This window comes from Trichoderma camerunense (assembly GCF_050948025.1).
Source record: "Trichoderma camerunense strain CBS 138272 chromosome Unknown V8C40scaffold_46, whole genome shotgun sequence".
NCBI classification, from domain to species: domain Eukaryota; kingdom Fungi; phylum Ascomycota; class Sordariomycetes; order Hypocreales; family Hypocreaceae; genus Trichoderma; species Trichoderma camerunense.
The window spans coordinates 1-21857 of NW_028145324.1; the positions used below are offsets into that span (position 1 = coordinate 1).

At 43.1% G+C, this 21857-nt stretch overlaps 11 protein-coding genes across 11 annotated transcripts; 4 read left to right on the top strand and 7 right to left on the bottom strand.

Annotated features, from left to right (window-relative positions):
- The first annotated feature begins 714 nt into the window (after positions 1-714).
- Positions 715-2962, top strand: V8C40DRAFT_259845 (F0F1 ATP synthase subunit beta). Its single transcript, XM_083219055.1, has 7 exons — positions 715-990; positions 1048-1142; positions 1202-1244; positions 1315-1631; positions 1687-1921; positions 1985-2596; positions 2649-2962. The coding sequence occupies exons 1-7, from the start codon at positions 831-833 to the stop codon at positions 2726-2728; spliced, it is 1542 nt and encodes a 513-aa protein (XP_083066805.1). The 5' UTR covers positions 715-830; the 3' UTR covers positions 2729-2962.
- Positions 2963-2980: 18 nt separating this feature from the next.
- Positions 2981-4260, top strand: V8C40DRAFT_259847 (ATP11 family protein). The gene is made up of 2 exons (XM_083219056.1): positions 2981-3183; positions 3239-4260. Exons 1-2 carry the CDS (start codon positions 3017-3019, stop codon positions 3996-3998), a joined length of 927 nt encoding a protein of 308 aa, XP_083066806.1. The 5' UTR covers positions 2981-3016; the 3' UTR covers positions 3999-4260.
- On the bottom strand, positions 3939-4982 carry V8C40DRAFT_259848 (gamma-glutamylcyclotransferase family protein). Its single transcript, XM_083219057.1, has 2 exons — positions 4488-4982; positions 3939-4410 (listed from the first exon to the last, which is right to left on the bottom strand). Exons 1-2 carry the CDS (start codon positions 4962-4964, stop codon positions 4060-4062), a joined length of 828 nt encoding a protein of 275 aa, XP_083066807.1. The 5' UTR covers positions 4965-4982; the 3' UTR covers positions 3939-4059.
- Positions 4983-5276: 294 nt separating this feature from the next.
- Positions 5277-6886, bottom strand: V8C40DRAFT_259850 (putative O-methyltransferase glim-like protein). Its single transcript, XM_083219058.1, has 2 exons — positions 6444-6886; positions 5277-6395 (listed from the first exon to the last, which is right to left on the bottom strand). Exons 1-2 carry the CDS (start codon positions 6691-6693, stop codon positions 5356-5358), a joined length of 1290 nt encoding a protein of 429 aa, XP_083066808.1. The 5' UTR covers positions 6694-6886; the 3' UTR covers positions 5277-5355.
- On the bottom strand, positions 6871-8726 carry V8C40DRAFT_166605 (PLP-dependent transferase). Its single transcript, XM_083211549.1, has 4 exons — positions 8251-8726; positions 7991-8195; positions 7517-7929; positions 6871-7446 (listed from the first exon to the last, which is right to left on the bottom strand). Exons 1-4 carry the CDS (start codon positions 8464-8466, stop codon positions 6991-6993), a joined length of 1290 nt encoding a protein of 429 aa, XP_083066809.1. The 5' UTR covers positions 8467-8726; the 3' UTR covers positions 6871-6990.
- Positions 8727-8920: 194 nt separating this feature from the next.
- On the bottom strand, positions 8921-10589 carry V8C40DRAFT_259857 (cytochrome P450). The gene is made up of 3 exons (XM_083219059.1): positions 10334-10589; positions 10091-10278; positions 8921-10032 (listed from the first exon to the last, which is right to left on the bottom strand). The coding sequence occupies exons 1-3, from the start codon at positions 10577-10579 to the stop codon at positions 8988-8990; spliced, it is 1479 nt and encodes a 492-aa protein (XP_083066810.1). The 5' UTR covers positions 10580-10589; the 3' UTR covers positions 8921-8987.
- Positions 10590-10650: 61 nt separating this feature from the next.
- On the top strand, positions 10651-12176 carry V8C40DRAFT_259859 (NAD(P)/FAD-dependent oxidoreductase). The gene is made up of 3 exons (XM_083219060.1): positions 10651-11278; positions 11337-11643; positions 11716-12176. Exons 1-3 carry the CDS (start codon positions 10869-10871, stop codon positions 11938-11940), a joined length of 942 nt encoding a protein of 313 aa, XP_083066811.1. The 5' UTR covers positions 10651-10868; the 3' UTR covers positions 11941-12176.
- V8C40DRAFT_259861 (cytochrome P450) lies at positions 11998-14131 on the bottom strand (the record flags this gene model as incomplete). The annotated part of the gene is made up of 3 exons (XM_083219061.1): positions 13606-14131; positions 12609-13506; positions 11998-12536 (listed from the first exon to the last, which is right to left on the bottom strand). Coding segments are annotated over exons 1-3 (1319 nt in total), but the record flags the coding sequence as incomplete, so codon positions are not given.
- Positions 14132-14289: 158 nt separating this feature from the next.
- Positions 14290-16413, top strand: V8C40DRAFT_259866 (cytochrome P450). Its single transcript, XM_083219062.1, has 6 exons — positions 14290-14697; positions 14745-14832; positions 14883-14951; positions 15006-15608; positions 15667-15919; positions 15975-16413. The coding sequence occupies exons 1-6, from the start codon at positions 14350-14352 to the stop codon at positions 16168-16170; spliced, it is 1557 nt and encodes a 518-aa protein (XP_083066813.1). The 5' UTR covers positions 14290-14349; the 3' UTR covers positions 16171-16413.
- A 227-nt stretch (positions 16414-16640) lies between these two features.
- On the bottom strand, positions 16641-18328 carry V8C40DRAFT_259871 (O-methyltransferase domain-containing protein). The gene is made up of 6 exons (XM_083219063.1): positions 18050-18328; positions 17870-17993; positions 17691-17814; positions 17163-17620; positions 16982-17106; positions 16641-16917 (listed from the first exon to the last, which is right to left on the bottom strand). The coding sequence occupies exons 1-6, from the start codon at positions 18311-18313 to the stop codon at positions 16735-16737; spliced, it is 1278 nt and encodes a 425-aa protein (XP_083066814.1). The 5' UTR covers positions 18314-18328; the 3' UTR covers positions 16641-16734.
- Positions 18329-18585: 257 nt separating this feature from the next.
- On the bottom strand, positions 18586-20126 carry V8C40DRAFT_259874 (Zn(II)2Cys6 transcription factor domain-containing protein). Its single transcript, XM_083219064.1, has 3 exons — positions 19985-20126; positions 19843-19915; positions 18586-19756 (listed from the first exon to the last, which is right to left on the bottom strand). Exons 1-3 carry the CDS (start codon positions 19990-19992, stop codon positions 18662-18664), a joined length of 1176 nt encoding a protein of 391 aa, XP_083066815.1. The 5' UTR covers positions 19993-20126; the 3' UTR covers positions 18586-18661.
- Between the last annotated feature and the right edge of the window lie 1731 nt (positions 20127-21857).

A 21857-nucleotide genomic window follows, 5' to 3' on the forward strand; every position in this document is an offset into this window, starting at 1 on the left:
ATAATATAATAAAAATTTAATTTATATTTAATTAAGATATTTAATTAATAATTAATTAATTATTTAAAGTTTAACTTTTATAATTAAAATTAATTTTTAATATTTTTATTATTAATATTTCTTTTCCTTTATATTTTTTATTTATTTATAAATTTTAAATAATTATTTAAATAAAATTTATTATTATATAATAAATTAATATTCCTAGATTTTATAAATAATACTTTTTAAAAAATCAATTTTTAAATAATTTTATAATTTATATTAATAAATAAATAAAGCTAATAATAAATAATATATTATTATTTAAAAATATAAATAAAACTAAAAGTTTAAGTTTTGATTTAATTATATTATAAATACTATAATAATAATTAATTATTTAAATATTTTAAATAAATATCATAATATAAATATATTAATTTAATTTATTTTAATTTTATTAATAATTCAAATATTAATTTATACTTAATATAATAAATATTTTATTAATCCTTTAATATATTCAAATAATATTTTAATTCTCCCTTAATTAATTAAGTAATTAAAGTTACTTTAGCTTAGGTTAATTTATTAATATATTATTATAACTTTAACAGCCAAGTTGTAATAATACTTACGTTACATTTAAACTTACGTCCATACATACTTCGGCCACCGACGTACATAAAGCCCACACAGTCGCCGAGCCTCACATAGATACTGTAGCGTATCGCCGATGTTCCCCAATAACCTCTTTGGAATAGCTTTCTCCCTTCTTCTTGTTATCCTTTCCCTCTTTCTTTCTACCCAGCTTTTCCGGAGTTATTATACTACCCTGTTAGTTCAATATGTTGCAACAGCCCTATCAACTTTGGAGGGCTGCCCTCTTCTCTCGAGTTGTTTCGCCTTCGTTTGCTCACCTCCCTCGCCGTAATTGGCGTTCTTACACTGCTAGTACTGCGAACAATGGACATCCTCGGGGGAAAATCCATACAATTGTTGGAGCTGGTAAGTTTGTGGCCATTCAGAGGTAGAACACGTCAGCTAACTTTATATGCCGTTCAGTGGTTGATGTGAGATTCGATCATGATAAGCTACCACCCATTTTAAATGCCCTAGAGACGTTCAACCAGGGCAACAAACTCGTTTTGGAAGTAGCTGTACGTATCTCTAACCCAATATACATTGTGAGACGGACAGCTCACATATGGCCATGTAGCAACACCTTGGAGAAAATACGGTTCGATGCATTGCTATGGACGGTAAGCAGCAATACTCATGATAAACTAAAAAAAAAAAAATCTACTTGTTTTACTGAAAGTTCTCAAATAGGGACCGAAGGCCTAGTTCGAGGTACTACTGTGACGGACACGGGCAGCCCAATTATGGTGCCCGTAGGTCCGGGCACCCTGGGCCGCATTATGAACGTTACTGGCGATCCCATTGATGACCGAGGACCAATAGAGGGGGTCAGAAAAATGCCTATTCACAATGAAGCTCCCCAGTTTACTGAGCAGTCGACTGCTGCTGAGATCTTGGTTACCGGTATTAAAGTCGTCGATTTGCTGGCACCCTATGCCCGAGGAGGCAAAATTGGCCTCTTTGGGGGTGCTGGCGTGGGAAAGACGGTGTTCATCCAGGAATTAATCGTACGAATACAATCCCTTTCTTTTGCGTTTAGTTACCATGACCTGACAGGCGTAGAACAACATTGCCAAAGCACACAGCGGTTATTCCGTTTTTACCGGCGTGGGCGAGCGTACACGTGAAGGGAACGATCTTTATCACGAAATGCAGCAAACGGGCGTGATTGATTTAGAAGGAGAGTCCAAGGTTGCCTTAGTCTTTGGACAGATGAATGAGCCTCCTGGTGCTCGTGCTCGTGTAGCTCTGACCGGCTTAACCATCGCTGAATACTTCCGTGACGAGGGCTTAGACGGTATTGACTTTCTCCATTCCCTGAAGAGTTGAAGATGTATACTGATTAATGCTACCTTACCAGTACTACTATTCATTGATAATATTTTCCGTTTTACGCAGGCGGGTTCTGAAGTATCTGCTCTTTTGGGACGTATTCCGTCGGCAGTAGGATATCAACCAACATTGGCAGTTGACATGGGCCTAATGCAGGAGCGAATCACTACCACTACCAAAGGTTCAATTACATCTGTTCAAGCTGTTTACGTGCCAGCGGATGACTTAACGGACCCGGCCCCAGCTACCACTTTCATCCATTTAGACGCGACGACTGAGCTTTCGCGTGCCATTTCCGAGCTGGGAATCTACCCAGCAGTCGATCCGCTGGGCTCGAAGTCGCGCTTAATGGATCCCCGGATCGTGGGGCAGGAGCATTACGACACAGCCACGCGTGTGCAGCGAACATTACAAGAATATAAATCCCTTCAGGATATCATTGCTATCCTTGGCATGGACGAGCTTTCTGAGGCGGACAAAATTACAGTGGAGCGTGCTCGCAAACTGCAGCGGTTTCTGAGCCAGCCGTTTGCTGTGGCTGAGGTATTTACCGGCATAAAGGGTCAGCTGGTGCCACTCGAAGCTACTATTCAGTCGTTCAAGGCCATTTTGGACGGTCAGGGAGATGAGATGCCCGAAAGTAAGTGCCTTCCTTCCATACTATGTTTGATCATGGCTAATCTTGCTCATAGATGCATTCTACATGGTTGGGGACTTTGAGACAGCAAAAGCGAAGAGCGAAAAGATTCTAAGTGAATTAGAAAGTAAATAGACTAGAACTTATGGCAATCTTTAGTAGACTTTTGACAATTTTTTTTTTTTACAATTTCATTTTAATTCAATAATGTCCTGCAGCTCTACCTCAAGATTGCGTAGCGGATACATGATTGAAAGCAGAAACCTGTGATTCTGAAGTAACTATTTTCCACGTTAAGGACAATGCTTAGCTAACGTCGGTGGCCGGAACATTCGTCACACCTACATAACCGGGTGCCTTTCCCTGAACCCTCTCAACCCTCTCCTTTACATATTCTGTCAGTCAAATGTTTAAACATTCACTATGCTTACCTTGCAAAGCTCTGTGCGTTCTATTCAATTTTCAAGGAAGGCTATTGTTACATTTTGTCGGCATGCCTCTATTGATACGAGAGAGTTACCTACGCCGCCCACCACAACGCAGCCGGTTTATAAACGCTACATGGATCAGTTAAAACGTCGCATGAGAATGTAAGGCAAGAGACTGTTCTGAAAAAAGAAGACTAGCTGATGTCATATATTACAGGTTGGGTTTCGCGAGCTTTGAGCAGCTTCGAGATGCCTACAAGCCAAACATCGACGATCTTAGACGACGCGAACGCCTTGATAGCCAGCACAGGCAGTTATTTCGAGACACGCCAGCATTACCTCCTCCGTTCACTCTACCTGCCGTACCACCTATACCACCGGGAGAAGGCAAGATTAAAACCTTGTCTGCGTTCTTGGACCTCGAGAAAGTGAGGTCACTTGGCGCAGCAGAGATCGAATCAATTTGGTGTTTGCGACATGTCGGCTCTAAGAATTCTCTCTGTGCTGCGATTCCATCTGCAACTTTTCAAAAAATGGCGAATACTGCACGAGCTCATCCGCGATTCGTCCTGCCGTTGCCCGTCGTCATTGATGATCAAGACAGTGGGCCTAGGAACGCGGCGTCAATGCACTTCGTCGAGTGGGCATCTCATAGCCCGACGATTGTTACAGTGATCATCACACATTTAGATGAATTCAAGGCCAAGGGTGAGTATGCTATTCCGCATACTGTGGTAACACATCATTCAGACCTGCAACAAGAAAAAGGCCTTGTTCTATTGGAAGGTTCGGTGACAGATAATTGTGGCGTAAGCGTCAACGACGCGCGCTGGCTGCTGACAATGTTGCAAAAGTTCTACGGAGGCGTTGGTGTGTCCACACTCACTCACCATCGAGAGCGCCTTTTGCAAGATTTCAGCAAAGGTAGCATGGAATTCGATATCCAGGAGCTGCTTGAGGTAGCAGAGACTCTATAATAATCGAAATGTACCTATAGATAGACAATGATTACAACACAGGAGGCTCTACCACCCCAATTTACCGTAGAAAACCCCGCCCGGGATTCTCTTCATCATCGCTCTCTTCTAATCCGTCCCCTCGTCCAAAGATCCGAGCATGGACTAGATCATGGTGCAACCACATCGCGACTAATACGAGTCTCACAAAGGCATGTACCCATCTCGGACAATTCCCCCTGCCATCCGCATTTGCTGTCATATTAGTTATCCACTCTGCTACCATCATTACAGGAACCCAGATGGCAAGGAAGATTTTCGCTCCGACTAGCCGCGACGCAGATTTCGGAGGCCGATATGTGGGTATAGTGTCCAGAAATGACCGATACGACGCTGGGAGCTGGGCTTCTTCTGCTCCTTGAACCATAATATCCTGCTCCCCGCAGCTCAAGATCAGCTTTTTGGTTGCCGTATTGGGACGGAAATGGAAGACAGGCGTTCTGGACCCACCTTATACCGCTGACTGGGACACCGAGGGATTGTTGCTGCGTATCCCCTTATTAAAGTCATTACCACTAGGGACTGGGGAATATGAGATTCTTTCTCTGCGCCTGCAGAGATCCGTTCAGCTTGTACGGCAATCTCTTTATACGCTGTACCACCACCTTCGGAGGCAATGATGGAATAATATGCTTCCCTGTCAACTAGGTATGCGGTTCCATAGACATCACGCAGAGCAGCGCCCTTGCCGTTCTTGATAGTTGAAAGAGCGGCAACAGATATTGATGAGAAAGCTGGCTCTTGGTATGGAACGCCGTAAATATCGAAAGTGAGAGACCAGCCAGGGAGGCGGACAGGGATGGCCTCGAGCGGCTGGATGCCTCGATGAGCACGGAATGTCTCCGAGGATAGATTAGAGCCATAAGCAAAGTACCAGACATGGTCTTGAGGCTTGGCTGAGCGATTAATCTTATTAGACAGCGACATGGTGGGTGTGGAGAAATTGTCATCCAGATCCTGTCAATCTGTGTCGGTGTCGCATGCATCTTTTAATAGCCTGTTTTTCAACATTCTGTCGGCTACCGATCGGTGGCCGAACATCTTAACCGCACTGACCTAGTAGAGAAAAATACACATATTCATGGTTAAATCCCTCGCACTGTAGAATGGTTCAAAGAATTAAGGAATAATGAAACTACCTGAAAAATGGATTGGTGGTTACCATATTAGGATGCAAAGGGTTGATTTCGACTTCCCGAGACTTTGATAATGCTAGAAGTGTCAAACAAATACATCTGATTCACGGTTCGAAAATAGCAATAATATTAGGAAAATGATAAACTATGCCTTTAAACAGCTTGATAAATAATATCTTCAATCATATACTCCATCCAGTAGCCCGAGGCACATCTGGTCGCATCTCAATTGCACAAGGCCATGCATTGCGTAAAGGAATGATACGCACAATTCTCCACCCCGACTGCTCAGCTAGATTTCGCCAGTCACCCTCCGTACGTTCCAGGCCATTCGCTGTCATCATCATGTTCATATCCGCGTATCGAGAGAGACGTGCTGATCGGCCATCTGCCAAAAGAGACTCCAGCACGACCAGCCGGCTCTTCGGCCCGGGAATGATCGACTGCCGGATAAGGCGCAATATTGTAACTGCTTCGCTCTCTTTCCAATCATGCAATGTCCATTTGATTGTGTACACTGCAGCAGGGGGGATGGCTTTGAAGAAATCACCAGCAATAAGATTTTCACGCGGGACGCGGGCGGCCAAGTCCGCGAATTGACCGTCCGGCGAGTGAAAGAAGGGGGTAACATGGTCGATGACATGCGGGAGATCAAAGATGCCACCGCGCATAGTCGAGTGTGCACGCAATAATAGAGCAATAAGCGCGCCACCTCCTCCCCCAATATCGATTATTGTCTCGTCTGCTACTTCACTCCATGGGTAGTCAGCTAGAATACCTGGTGCTTGGGCTGTTGCGCCGCCGCCCAGCGTGCGGTGTAGCTGAGCCGTCCAATTTTGCTTGAGGAAGAAAGAGAACATTCCATCGTCGGTATCATAGTTGACCTGAGCCGGGCAACGAGCGACACCCTTCTGTAAAGACTTGGGGATTCCACGTGCCATGTCATAGAATTGGTTGCCATAGAGGTCAACCCAGTTATGCCACTGCGTCCAGTGATCATGCAGCAGGAGAGTGGCTGTATGGTTATTTTCATACTTGTCCGTGCTTTGGTTATAGGTAAAGATACCATTGTTTGAGAGAACCCTCATGACCTGGCCTAGACGGTCTGCCTGTGCCTCGCTAGCAGACGCCAATTCCTCAACAGTTCGTGGCCCTTGATCCCGAAGGATATCTGCAATACGCAGATCGACTACTGCACACAAGCACTTGGCATGAACATATCCTATTCATGTCAGTTATTTCTCGTATATTTTAAGGAGGACAAACATACCTAGAAAATGGTCGGCAAGGACAAGATGGCCTGGCTCCAACATTTGCTCAATAGAATGAAGGAGATCAATCGACTCAGTGGCTAGTTGGCCTAACTCTTTGTCCGGAAGTACTCCTTCCTCATGGTTGTGGAGTCGTTTCTGAAGCTCATCATGTAATTTTCCTTGCAGATGGCCCTGCACACTGCGTAGGTGTGTATTGAGTTCTTGGAGTAGATAATCCATGGTTGGCCTTTGGAAAATTGTAGACATGAAACTCTCAAAGGGAGGCTCACATGGCGCAATTGGGACAGTTATAAAGATGACCCTCTGCCCGCTCGGCCCCCGAGTTGAAGAACCGAGTGAGAACCGATTAGCACGCCTTGCCGATGGGAGGGAGACATTAATTGTGACTGCCACTGGATTAAAATATTAAAATATTTCTGGAAGAAACGGTGAGGTAAAGTCATGATTAGTTAGCTTAGGATTTTAACAATACTTTTCATAAAGTCTCAAATAATAGTGCTGCAGTCCAGCAGCAAGGGCTAGGGCTATCTACATCAACATCAACTAAGCTGCCGGTGGTTGTACGCTCAGCACCCTTGCCAAAATTCCAAGTGCCTTTTGCAATACATTAGGCTCGACTGCAAAAGTGACACGAACCCAGCCTTTTTCCGTCTCCAAGCGATGATAACTTCGCCCCGCACTAATGAGGACTCCAAACTCCTTACATTTCTGGACAAGGGCGGCCTCATCATTCCAAGTAAGTGCTTGCTTGCATAGTCTCGCAAAAACAAAAATACCAGCATTAGCCGGTATGTAATCGAACTCATTCATCTGGAGCCAAGAGGTAAGCAGACCATAGGAGATTGACAGTCGTTTCCGGTTCAATTGGATCAGGGCGTCAATTTGGTTGGATGCTAAAAGGCTTCTTGTAAATATAGCAGCGAGAGAGGATGTCTGTGTATTGGAGGCTAGAGAAAGCCCGACGATTATTTCTGGATTATATTGAGAGATTGTACAACCCTATAGGAATGTCAGTGTCAGCCGTATATCTATCTCACCCTTTCTCATGGGAAATAATAATGGGACTCACCAAGCGAATTCCGCTGGAGCCAAAGTCTTTGCTGATGCTCCAAATAACGTGAACCCTACTCGGAGAGCATCCAACTGTCGCCAAATCCATGGATAACACAGAAGTAAATGGCGGAAGGTCTTGTGAATCTGGTGATTCGAACGTGCTCATGGCATAGACCTCGTCAGATATGTAGTGAATGTTGTGTTGTTCGCAGAATCTGAGACACTCCTCCAGTACTTCGCGTGGGTAACACTGCCCGAAAGGATTATTCGGATTGGTCATAACAAGCCCGCGAATTGGAACTTTAGATTCATCAATGGCTTTTTTGAGGCCTTGCAGAAGTTTAGATGAGAGTGCAGTGCCAAAGCTGCGACAGTTGACCAGCACCGGAATGACTGAAGCTCTCACCCGGAATTGAAAGTCGAATCCGTCTGTAATTGGTCAATCCAGTTAGTAAGTATTGAATTAATGTTAAAGATCTGTAGCCCTCACTCCAATATGGCGTGGGGACTAATACCCCATCGCCAGCATCGCAGATTGTATAGAGCAACGCGTCCAAACAGCTAGCTGCGCCGGGTGCGGTAGCAATTTGCGACACATCAACTGGTCGATATGGCTGAAACTGGATGTTAATGAAGCAAGCCAGCGCCTGCATCATGATAGGATCACCAGAGAAGCCATTGGGATAGGAAAAATGCTGCATACCCCTTTGTTTAGTAGAAAGTAAGAGGAACACAGAGTGGAGAGCAGACCTTGGTTGTCATATCTTTAGAAACAGCCTCTTTGCATATCTCAATCAACTCGTCCCTTAGAAGCCAATTTTCTGCCGTTGATAAGTCAATATTAGGATTGTCAACTCGAGTGCGGTCAGCGACAGCAGCGCTGATCTTAGGCATGATGTCATTCACAACGGCTTTCGACCTCTGTGACAGGCCGATAGATCTATGGTCATCATCTAGAGAAGCCATCTTGAAAATATCCACTAGATAACATTTAATGATGATGTAAATTCGTGCGGCGAATGTTACTTTATATCACTGTTGTTGAAATCAGAATGATATGGAGCCCGAGATCGGCCTTCGGCGTCTGCTCGGCTCGGCGAATTCCATGTCCTATCAAAAGTGAAAAAAAAAAAAGAGGAAGAAAGAAAAAGAAAAGAGAAGAAAAACATCCCTGGAAGGCTTATATGCGTTTATGAAGGATTGATGATTATCTACTAATTCCACACAGTCCGAAGATGTTATCCTAAATAACAGCCAAGCTTTACAAGACTTGCGCCTGCTTAATTTTGAAGTCTTTCGCATCTCAGGAGAAAGTCGGGATGCGTGATCCAAGTCTGCTCATCTCGAACCCAGTTGTCTGTGGTCAAACTTATCTGGAAGTTTTGCACCAGGTAGGCCAAAGTAACTCGGATAATGCTATCCGCTACATATTTCCCCATACACCTAGAAGGGTTAGCATCTACCTGCTCTATAGGCAAGACCTGGACTTACTGGCGTGGTCCAAACCCAAATCTCCAGAATTGATAGCGCAGCTCCATGTTCTTCCTGCCCAAAAATCGATCTGGTCGAAAAGTCTCGTTGTCAGGCGCCCAATACGAGTTCCGTACATTAAGTGCATACGCATCCACAATGAAGTTAGTTGAGGCTGGTATAATGTATCCATCCAAAACACGGGGCGTTGGAGCTGATTGTGGTACCGAAAATGCGGCCAGTGGTCTAAGACGGCTTGACTCTAGGATGCATGCCTGGAGGTACGTAGACGGATTCTGAAGGTATTTTTGCATCGCTGCTTGGTCTAGAACGTCTTGCATTTCTTGACGTAACCTTTGTTGGCATGTGGGATATGCGGCTAGAAAAACGGGATTCCAGGCGAGTCCGCCGGTAGTAACGTCTAGATTGGCGAAGAGAGTCTCGTCAAGAGTTTGCAAAAGTTGGTCTTCTGAGATAGTTCCAAGGCGGACGGCATCAAACATGCTTATAATAGGACAATTGGTCCCATGAGTGCGAGCATATTCCTCGGCGGTCCGGTTGAAGAGCAACCAGCGGTCCTTGAATTCTCTTAGCCGACGATTGGCAGCTGTGGGAAGCAGCCGGGAGAAGGAGAATCGTGAAATGCCTCCTTTGATCACATCTCTCATTAGTTCCTCCCTGCATTCTACCAAATCCTTCAGCGCCTCTGTCATGTGTACCGGCAGTCTTCCGTATAAGAAGTAACACACGACCCAGAAAGGAAGCATTTTAAGATCATGCGTAGGATGGAGCATTCCTCTACTAAGATTTCCCTCGATCTCAAGCTTGCTGAAATAATCACATACAAACTCCTCGATGACTCCAGTGTTCGCAATGGAGGTCTGGTGGCGAAAAGGTACTTCAGTGATGGTGCGAACTCCCTGCCATTGTGGTGGACTTATTAGACCGACACACTGGCCAAGTAATTGGCCCATGAAGTACCCAGAGTCATTGTTAATCGCCTTCTTGTGTTTATCCGAGTCATGAAACACTATTTGGAGTTGCTCTGGCTGGGTGAGGACGCTATCTGCTGGTTAACATTCGTACTCCTTGGAGATTTCTATGCTTGACGGCAAAGTACATTTCGGGGCTCATCCCGCTCCAGATACGGTAAAGATGGCCATATTTTTTGAACCACGCCACACTATTTTGAATACCATCCATGAATTTTGCACCATCACCTTGTCCATTTGGCCAGCGGTAGGGGCAGGTTGGCAAGCTGTTGCTGCTATTCACGCTTTTTATGGGATATTGCCATAAGAGGAATTTCTAGCTTTGTGTTAGATGCTGGATCGTTTTTGATCTTACTTGAATCTAAACTCACATTGAGGACTGCCGATACTACGTCCAGCATTGGCCGAGGGAGAACACCTGGGAGAATAGCCTCCACAAGAGCAACACCAACGGCTATGACACATAGGATCACCACCACCGATGGACCACTTGGATGAGTTAGAAAATCTACAAGCATGATGTTGAATAGTAACGCTGTTCTATTCAGCTGCGAGGATGCGACTCGTGAATGAAAGCAAGTGATATATCGACTGGTTTTTCGGGGTCCGGTAGGCATAGGCTCCGATGTAAGCATGCATATATCGAGAGGCGATAAAGCCCTCTGGAGCTACTGCGTACATGTATGTACCAAAGCTGAGTCTAATGACCCATTCTGCGGGGGGAAAGTTCGGCGTCCGATCACCGAGCCAGTCTTCACATAAACCTCTCCGATGTGCAGGCAAATCATTAAATGCATTCGCCACGGACGATTTCAACGAAAGAAACCCCGAAACGGATATTTCCTACTATTGTGATCTTCTGCCGTTCCATTACAGTTTATACTTGTCCTCACCTTGCCTGCCCTGATGAGATTGCGCATGATGGAAAAGTTGTCTGATGTCCTGATCATCGGTGGTGGCCCCGCCGGCTTGTCAACCGCCCTAGGTCTGGCCCGCCAACTACACACAGCTGTTATTTTCGATTCAGGCGCTTATCGCAATGATCGGGTCTCAGAGATGCATAACGTTTCTACCTGGGACCATCGCCCCCCGGTCGAGTATCGTGCTGCTGCCCGTAAAGAACTTCTGACCCGATACCAGACTATACAGATAGAAGATGTGACTATCAAGGAGGTGCGCTGCACTTCTCAGGGACATTTTGAGGCCATTGATGCAAGAGATCGCGTCTGGATTGGTCGTAAGCTGGTGTTGGCAGTTGGCGTGCGGGATATTCCTCCTGATATTGAGGGATACGCCGATCTTTGGGGAAAGAGAATGTAAGCAGTTATTGAGTACTTCGTTAACCTTGGAAGATTGGTAAGCTCATTCCTATAGATTTCATTGCCTATTTTGCCATGGCTACGAAGAACGCGGCCTTGCTTCTGCAGGTGTCCTTGCAGTAGGAGATTGCGCCAGCCTGGGTCCAGCTATGCATTTGGCTCGCATGGCCCGCCGCCTCGCCGGCAAGGTAACAGTTTACACCGACGGAGCCGTTGAGCTGTCTCAAGCGATAGAAGAACCGCTTCGAGCTGCCGGGTTCGAACTGGATTCGCGTCACATTGCCCGGGTCTCTAATGGATCTGGCCATAGCGAGACCAAACTAGAGTTTGATGATGGAACTATCCGTACTGAAGGATTCCTAGTACGTATATACATCCCTTTCACTAGGCATTCTGATCTCTACCTTTCGTGGCTATTAACCAGCCAACAATAGGTCCATAAACCGAAGAGCGAAGTCAATGGGCCCTTTGCCCAACAACTTTCCCTAGAGCTCACCGCCGATGGTGACATTAGTGTCAAAGCTCCTTTTTACGAGACCACCAGCATCCCTGGAATTTTCGCCGTGGGAGATTGTGGTTCTGTGGGTAAGGCTGTGGCGCAAGCTGCATCGACAGGGCTGTGGTGTGCGTCTGGGCTAATCAGTCAGCTTCAAGCCTAGTTATAGGCAAAGCAACGATGGAACTTATATGGGAGGCTTTAAACTTTAGTAGAGTACGGCAGAAGATATTTATATGAAATAATGCCTATTTGATGAGAAGTTTCCCAGCATGAAGCAAGAGAAAATTCCGTTTGGTCACATTCTCAACAATATATACATGCCTATATATACGTGCCTCATACAAACAGTTCTTCAATTATTTCTTTTGCAAAATTCAACAACAGCATGTGGATCCGGCATTATCTGGAAATCATGCGAACTATTAGCTGGGCGAGGAGCGCCGTCCTTCATCCGCAGGTCAAAATTTGTGAGCAGATGAATAATAATAACCTTTAGCTCGGTGGCAGCAAATTGTCGTCCAGGACAAGCATGGCTGCCATAACCCCAAGTCAAGGAGTCATGACTGGTAGTGATTAGCTGCTGCCTCGATCCACCGTCTTCCTTGACGAAGCGGAAACCGTCGAAGTCATCAGGATCCGACGGTTGATGTGATGACATATCGAATCGATTGTTGGCGAATGCGATCAGCGTCCCTTTGGGTAGGATCGGGCCACAAGAGAGTGTAATGGGTGCAGTTAATTCACGCATCATTGTTACTTGTCATATCAGCATAAAGACTACTATAGTGGAAGAAAACTAGATTGAGGGAATGAAGTAAGTCTACTCACCCACTCCACCGGGAGGACTAGCACGCAAGGATTCTTTCATGAAGCTGTCCAGTCGAACCAGCTTGCTAAGCTCTGCCATCGTAATCTTACTCTCTCCCGTTAAATCTAGAACTTGGGCCGCTTCATTGCGTAATGATTCTTGATATTCCGGGCGAGCAGCCAGATCGAGGAGAATTTGTGTCAAGGCATTTGTGGCGATGTGGATGGCGGCGAATGAAGCAAGGAGATGGTCTTTACCCAAATCTGACTCAGTGATGGTTGAATGCCTTTGGCGATAATGACGGCGCAGCCAAAGGGCCAGCCGGCCTTGATCCGGGTCTCTGCTGTCTGTCGATTTCTCCAACTCCTGACTCTTAGCCAAGATATTGCGAAGCATATGCCGCACTTTCTTTTGGTGCTGCTGTACACGCCGTATTTTAGCGAGAAACGGTGCAACAAGCCTCCGAAGTGTTGTTGGGTAGGCCCTCAGTTGGTGGCCGGCCTCAACACTTTCGACGGCATACTGGATGGAGGATTGAATCCAGTCTTCGCTCCGACTCAGCGGCAAGCCAACAAAAGTGCGTCCACTAAGTAAAGCTATATATCGCAGCATTGCCGGATACACGGGTAAGAGATGGCATGTTTTATCGCCCCCCATAGCACAATCAGTCGCAAACCTAGCCTCTTCGAATAACTCAGGTAGAAGGATTCCGACATGACGCGTCAAGTCCTGTTTAATGGAAGAAACGAACTCATCGGACGGAATGCCCATGAGTGTATATTGGCCGAAAAAGCGGCGATAGTTATTGCGCTCAATAGATGCTTGGGATGCGGGCAAAGATTTCACCTCCTCGATTACACTGTGTGGCAAGATAACAGTTGGATCTTGCAGTGGCAGGATGAATGGGCGGTCCGGGTACTAGTTGAGTACATTTGTTAGTATCCTACATTGCATTGTTTGGGCATTAAGTTTGCCATTTCATAAAAAAGAAAAAAAACAAAGAAAAGAACTAGAAACCTTTCGTGTCCCCTGTTCCATAGCGAATCGCAGATCTGTCGTAGAGCCATCTCCTACCCATGGTAGATTCAGGTAGTCCTTGTAGGTTTGTCTATACTGAACTCTTTGCAATATGTAGACACCAGCAATTCCGAGTAGGAAGAGGAGAGGCCAGTTTTCCTATCGCGTTAGCAAAGATGATTAGAAAATCTCGTTTACGCTAGATCATGGAATCTTACCAGAACAGGGTAGAAGGCTTCCTCCATGATGCTCGTGTTAAATACGACAAACATTTCTTATGAGTCTAGAGCAAGCCTTTAAACAACTAAATATGAAAACTACTGCGTCTGCGTATCTTGATATTTATTTTGATTTTAATTTTGTATTGAAATCAAGTATTAGTCAATTGTTGGTGCGTTTATTTATTCGGTGCTTTCACGGTCGCCGACTTAAACTCAAAGACCGATAGTATAGTTTAGGGTATATAAATAAGTACTATAATTAATTAAGCTTTATTAAGGGTTTCTTAAATTATAATTATTTTTATTTACCTTAAATAAATTAATGTAAAATAATAAAGTTTCAATGGGATACTCTACGGTATAGTAGGATAGTAGCCGGGTGTTCGGTAACTCCGCGGTCACCGACTCAAGTATAAGGCCCGACAGCCTTGATTAGAACCTACAAAGAGATCCTCTTCTAATGAGAAAATATCCAGTGTTTTTCAACTTTGGGTGCTTGTGATATTCTATTATAGCTATTATAATGGATACACCATTATCTACTCTCATACAAACCCGTCCCTACGTGGCCGTCGCTTTGGCTTTGGCTCTCGTCTTCTTTTCGCCGCTGCTCTTCTCATCGGGCCATATCTATAGGTCACATCGACTGGGAAAATCACGATTGATTTCGTTGTTGACAGGACAGCGGTCAGTACGATGGATGATAGATGAGCTAGCCGAAAAGGGTTACCTTGAGGTAAATAAGGCTCTTGGCAAGCCGTTCGTCCTCAATTGGTGGGCACAGGACACGCTTTTCATGCCTACAAAGTATTTGGATGATATCCGCAGAGCTGATGCTGGTAGCCTGAGCTTCTTCGAGAGTCTGAGCAATGTACGCAGGTTGTCCATGCTACCGTGGTTTCTGCTAATGTACTATAGTCATTTCATTTGAAATCTTCCGTGGGGGATCTATACCACACGACGACAATGATAGAAGTAGTGAAGAGGCGGCTGAATCCTCAATTGCGTGAGTCTACTGGTATCAGTATATTTTTTTCTATCTGACCATACATCTAGCCACGATTGTATCCTATCTGGTTGACGAATGCCACTTTGTATTGCCTGCTGAGTTAGGAGATGCTAAAGGTATAGAGCTACTATAGCTGTACCGTAGCAAAATTAACAGCTAATTTCTAGTAGAGTGGAAGTATTATGGAGCGATGGAGCTATGCTCTAATATAATGCACCGAGTTACCAGCCGTGTCCTGGTCTGCAAAGAGCTTTGCCGGGAACCGGCGTATATCAAAGCATCACTCGACTTTTCCAATTCAGTCTTCACAAACGGTGTCATCATGTCGACGATTCCTCTCGGTCCATTTCGCAGGCTGATTTCTTGGCTTGGTTCGTTCCGCCATCGCCGTAACTTGAACAAGGCGATGGAGCTACTGATCCCGGTGATTGAACAGCGCCTGCGCGATCTTGAGCAAAGTCCAAATGGCCCCAGGCCTGCAGACGGAGTACAATGGACGATAGAACAGGCGAGCTCGGACAAGAAAGAGCGTACACCAGCCCGTCTAGCGCATCAGATATTGCAGAATCTGTGGGCTGGAAGTGGAGCCCCAGGAGGCATGTTGACACAGATGGTTTACCAAGTTCTCTGGTGTCCGGAATATCTAGAACCCATGAGAGCGGAAATCCGCACTGCTGTTACAGAATATGGCTGGACTGATAAGATGCTGAATAACATTCCAAAGGTGGACAGTTTCCTTCGTGAAACCAATCGGCTTCATCCCAATGGTGTCAGTACGTCTGCAACTCCCCACCCTGCCCATGTTCGAGGTGTAAATAGCTAACAAGTCAGTCACGGCGGCGCGTACCGTAATGGAAAAACCATATCAATTCCACGATGGCCTTACTCTACCCGTGGGAGCTCGGTTCGCCTTCCCCTCAAGAGCCATCATGTGCGACAGCGACAATTTCGAAAATCCTTACGAGTTTGACGGCTTTCGTTTTGCACGTTTGAGTGCAGCCAAAGAAGGTGCTGCAACTGGGGCTGATACAGGGGCGGGCGAGCAGCTATATAATTCGGCTACAGTTACCAAAACAAATTTGGCGTAAGTTTGTTTGCACTAGATGTTGATATTATATACTCGGTTGTTGACAACATAGGTTCGGATATGGGAAACATGCGTGTGTGGGGCGCTTCTACGCTGTCCGCAAGATCAAGCTAGTTTTCACCCGATTGATCATGGAGTATGAAATAGAATGGGATGGAACCGTTACCGAACGACCGCTTGACTTCTGCATTGAAGGCCAGGTTGCCCCAAATTTGGAACAAAAAATTCGTATTAAGCGGCGAGTTTGATATCTTCTATTATAACTTTATTCGTTTAAGGGATCAGCTAGATGTATGTCTCTCTATACTACCTGCAGGTAGGGGCACGTGTATAGAGCATTGAGCCGTTGAAGATAAGGAAATGTATAATGCGGCATTACTTTGATTTTGATCTTTAGGCTCGTTCAAATGATTATCAGTAAGCAGTGTGTCTCTGAATTATTGTGATGATGATAATTATCCTTATTTATACAATCTCCCATATTATATAGCTATAGAAAAATACCTATGTCTTGAGTTTTATAGTAGATATGTACTTAGATGATATGTGGGCCCTTTCCTTTTTTCACTCCCCATTACCTCTGTTCTATTTACTTCGTGAAGTGTTAAGTGGTTAATAAAGGACTTGACTTACGTTAGCAGTCAAATCCTAGTATAAGTCTCGCCGAGTTTTGGTATGTCGAACACTGGGGTAATATACATAAATACAAAGTCTTAGGGTTCTTTAAAATATATATATATATATAAGTTAATTAATGAATGAACAATATCAAGCTATCGATTTCACTATGAGGTTGAATCTACTTGACATGTTCAAAGCTTCCTACATTCCAATACAGCCTCCGGCTCTGGCCCGCGATATATCTTCACGATACCTAACCCCACAGACGCCAACAGCTCTTTCCACTGTTTTTCACTACGCTCTTTGCCTCCAAAGGTCAACATGGAGTGGTCGCCCATTGCCTGCGAAAACGAAGCATTTCTCATTGGCAGGACCTACAAAATTGTTTGCATATTAGCGTCTATATCATCGCCTTTCATACACATAATAGGGCCTTACCGCATCCATTATCAGAAGAATAGACCAGTCTCGGTCCATAGCGGAAACGGTATGTTTAAGAATTATGCGGCACTTATCATCAGCCCAGTCGTGGAGAATTCGTTTCATATGGTACACTCGGGCCCCTAACCAGTTTAGCCTATGTCCTTGGTGACGAAAAAAAAAAATGTTTACAACATACCCTTGATAGGTTGTTCGGTAAGAATATCATGAGCCATTAGCTCAATTCCTTCCCGCTTCACAACCATTGAATCAAAGGTTTCCGCTCGATCCTGTACAATCATGCGACCATTGATCCCCGGGCAAGAAGCTTTAATCTCCTGCAACAGCTCCCCCTGGCTTCCGCCAATATCTACAATCCCTATTGGTGCTTCATCTCTTTCTCGCGATGCAGACAATTTCTGTTGATACGGATACACCGATGAAGAGAGATGTGTCGATCGAACTTGGGCCTTCATGGAAGAAATGAACATGGCCTGTATTACAGGGTTATCCCGCAAATAATCAAAGAGTCCGTAGTCTGGCCTTTGAAAATAGCTCGCCAACGGAGTATTCAGCCCTTCGTGCGCGCATGGTTCGTGGTATCCGTTGTTTCTGAAAAAAGTAGGATTCGATAGGACAATTGGCATGAATTCGATTCTGTTCATGAACAACTTATTTAGTATCAATTCATTCAATATCAGCTCATGTACTGTATCATTAAACATACGCAAATGAGATAGAATCATCGTATGCTGGTAATCCAAACGCAGTCCCACGATTTGTAAGTTTGTAAACTTCATCATCCACTTCGAGGAGCAGCCCTTCGGCTACTAGAGGACGCAAAATTCTCACTGATTCATGTTACCAACTTGATTCTACTCCAACTAGCTATTTGATCACACATACCGATTAGGGATTCCTCTGCTCCTGAAATGGACGCCAGTTCATTTGCCGCGGCGCTCCCATGATCATTGAGGTGCCGGAACACACCCATATCCTGGGCAATTTTAATAGGTGAGAGAATGGAGCACTACTAGAATGGTAAAAAAGTGAATTTAGATAGGCTAAACATTGGTGAAAACTAACCCTTCGAACAAGCTCCCAGAATGCAGCATTAGGATCTTGACCAACTAACATGAGCTTCCGTGAATATGTGTGTAATTGAGCCACTGCATTTTTTTTCAACTGCTCATGTTGGGAATTGTGGTTAGAGGCCTCAAATTGGTTTCTCAGCGAATATATGAGGTCGATAAGCTCAACAGTTTCTTCGTCCTGGCTTTTGGTTTGTGTCATTGTTACGGAGCCTCTCAATGCTAAGATAAAGATTCGTTGGTAAATTGATCTTTGCATCAACTTAGAGCAAATTCACAAAATACATTTACTCTATTGTAAATTATTTTTCTTGATCGTTTATCTAATCCAACAGATTATCTAGTTTCGGGGCCCGACATAACATACAGACCGTTGGAACACTGTTTCGGAAGCCGAATCGATATGCCACACGAAGGGCCCAATGGAAAATGAATAGCGTATGAATGCGAAGTTATGGAACACTCCATTAAAAACTTTCAGCAATTCAGCAGTCAAATGACAATTTTTCATAGGGGGCCTATGTTTTAATCGTTTTATTAATTTAATAATGCAAGTAGAATAGACGAGGCAAAATTCAGTCAAAGATAGTCGTTATATATATACACCTCATTTCTTTTGTACATTTTCACACAAGATCTGTAGCCTATTTTGAATACTTCCAAGCCAATCTGAATAAACAACCCCCAGATTCCCACGATCTTCATGAACCAATTTTAGCCGTTCAAGGAGTCTCTCGGCAGTTTGGCCGCATCGTTGCAGTTCTCGCAGAAGAATCTGGCACTGGATTGCAAGATGTTCCTCCGGATCCACGTCAAAAATCCCAAATTGTATGGTGGGCATTCGCTTTTGGGGATACTCGTGTCGTTTGTTAGGAGAGAGAAGATAGCTGGAAGCTCCTTCGAACAGCGTTACAACGTGGTTAAGGGCAAGGCAACTCAGTCCTAGTAAGCTCATACTAGGGCTTGTCTCCTCGTACTCTAGTATTTCCAATATACTCACCACACAGTGTTTGTTCACCCGCATGACCTCATCCGCTGCCACCAGCCGGCTGTGGATGTTTTGCTCTAAATTGTGAACCAATGCTACGCAGTCGACCATTCGTTGGCTAGCAAGATGCCGATATGGAGCTAGCTTCCCTACGCCCGCATTATCTGAGGATGGAAAGTTGAATCCGGACCAGTCTGTATTGGAAGCCAAGTCTAGCGGCCTGTCTGAGCCAAGGGGGTGCGAGGGTTGTGATACCACCATGGCAGATGGCAGATGTGAAGGATTACCTATCCGATCTACATCGGAGAGCATTGGATCGAGCGGCGTTTCCACAGACTGGAAGTCATCGAGACTGCCAAAGAGCGCACAATCATCAATATCCTTAGTGGCCTCGGAATAGACTCCATGGCTCACACAGCTTAGTTCCGCAAACAGCCCATCTTCGACCTCGACAGTTGTTGTTTCTCCATCCACCAGCCCTTGAGATGGAGTACTAACGGTGCCAGATCTTGAGGAATCCCCTCTGTGATCTCCCGTCATATCCAGAGAGCTTGGACTGGGAGAAATGGGATGTTGTTGTACCGATGCCGACCCGCTCCTCAGTCGTCGGGCCCGATTCCCCTGCACTTTGCCTACTCGAGACTCGGAGTAGACGCAGGAATAACCGAGACTCGAGCATCGAGCACATCCTGTTTTTTCCCCACTACAACGGACCTGAGAAGCGAAGCAGTTGTCAATATAGCGGTTGTGGCAAGAGTTTAGGGCAATGGTGCCAAAATCTGGGGAATTGCATCACCTACCTTGGAGAGATGGCATTGGTTGCAAGCTGCTCGGAGCTTTATAGGTGCAGTGGGTTTGCCGCCCGGATAAACCCTAAGGAGAGTAAGTTAGAATCTTTAGCGTATAGTTAATGCCTTGTCTCTCGCGCTGGGTTCTACATACCCTTCCATTTCGATTTCGTGGAGTTGGAGTTCAGATCTCAAGACTAATAAAAGGGGCAGGAAATAAAAAAGAAGATGCGGAACACTTAGGACAGGAAGATTAATAAGGACAAGACATGAAATATAGTCAAAGCTGCTAGCCATTAATAAGCTGCCAGTGTCACAGAGTGTTACGAACCAACACATTTATAGTCGCAACAACAGGACTACAGGGTAGGCCGTATAGAACTATAAAGGGCCGAAGGACCAATTATAGTATAGCTTATGCAATAGCTAGTAAGCTAGAATAAGCTACTTCCTATTTAAAAAACTAGCTTATTTTTAAATAAGTAAGCTTAAATAAGCTTTATATTATATATTTATTTTATAATATTTATTTAAAATAAATTAAATAGTTAATTATAAATATAAAATAATACTGAATTATATTATAATTATATTATTTATTAATTATATAAATAAACTTTTTTATTTTTATTAATTATTTATTAGTTTAATTTAGCTTATTTATTAATATAAATTTAATATAAAGTTTATTTTTTAAAAATTCCTTTTATATTAATTCTATAAAAGCTTAATTTATTATATATTTATAACTTTTATTTAAAAATTACTTTAAATTATAAATAATATTATTATAAAAATATTAAATAGTTAAATTTTATATATTAAATATTAAAATAAGTTAAAAAAGTAAAATATAAAGTATATATAATAATTATTACGGATTTAGGCTATACCTAATCCCTATAGTAGCGAAGAAGCCCTATAAGCCTTATATAGCTAGTTAAACTTACAGCTGCTAGTAAATTTAATTTATATCCTTATGCTGTTTATAATGCAATTAGTAAGCAGTAACCCCGCTAGGGAATAATAGCGTTAGCTATTGCTAAAGCCCTTTGGGCTACTCTCTTATAGTTAAACTTACTACTAAAGGTTTTAGGTTTAAACCTGGTTTAGGGGTTCTATTCCTAGGCTTACAGGGGCACTATCGCCATAAAGTGTAAAGCATAGGGATAAGCAGAAGCTAGGGGGTGCGAAGTAAGGCCTGTAGGGAAGAGTAGGAAAGGGGTTTATTACGGATTTAAGCTATACCCGATCCCTATAGTAGTAAAAAAGCCCTATAAACTTTATATAGTTAGTTAAACTTACAGCTGCTAATAAGTTTAATTTATATCCTTTTACTATTTATAATATAATTAGTAAGCGGTAACCCCGCTGGGGAATAGTAGTGCTAGCTATTGCTAGAGCCCTTTGGGCTACTTCTTTATAATAATAATATTAAAATTAATCAAAGGCTAGGGCGTAGCCTTCCTCTGATCTAGCTATTGCAGCTTTACTGACCCTCTTGATAATAAATATAACCTCTAATATTAAAATTAAAATCCTAGATTTATTTAAAAAAATAATTAAAACTATAGTAATTTTAAAATTATTATAAATACTTTTAGTTAATATAACTAAAGTTAAATAATAATTTTTAAAATTTAAAGCTTAAATTATTTATATAAAATAAATTATTAAAAATTAATAAAATATTATTAATATATTTAATAAATAATTTAATAATTAATAATAATAAAGTTAGTTATTTATAGCTTAAGGTTAATAAAAAAGCTTTTATAAAAAAAATTAAAAAAATTATTAAATTACTTTTATTAATTTACTTTAATAAAAACTTATAAAAAATTAAAGAATTTTTTATAAATATAAAGTTTTATTTTAAATATTTTTTGATTATTATAATATCTTTAAAATAATAAATTAATATTATAAAAAGTTATTTTATAAAAAGCTTAAAAAATTAATTCAAATTATATTTTTAAAATTTTAAATAAAATAATTAAGTAATTTAAAAAATATTTACTAATACC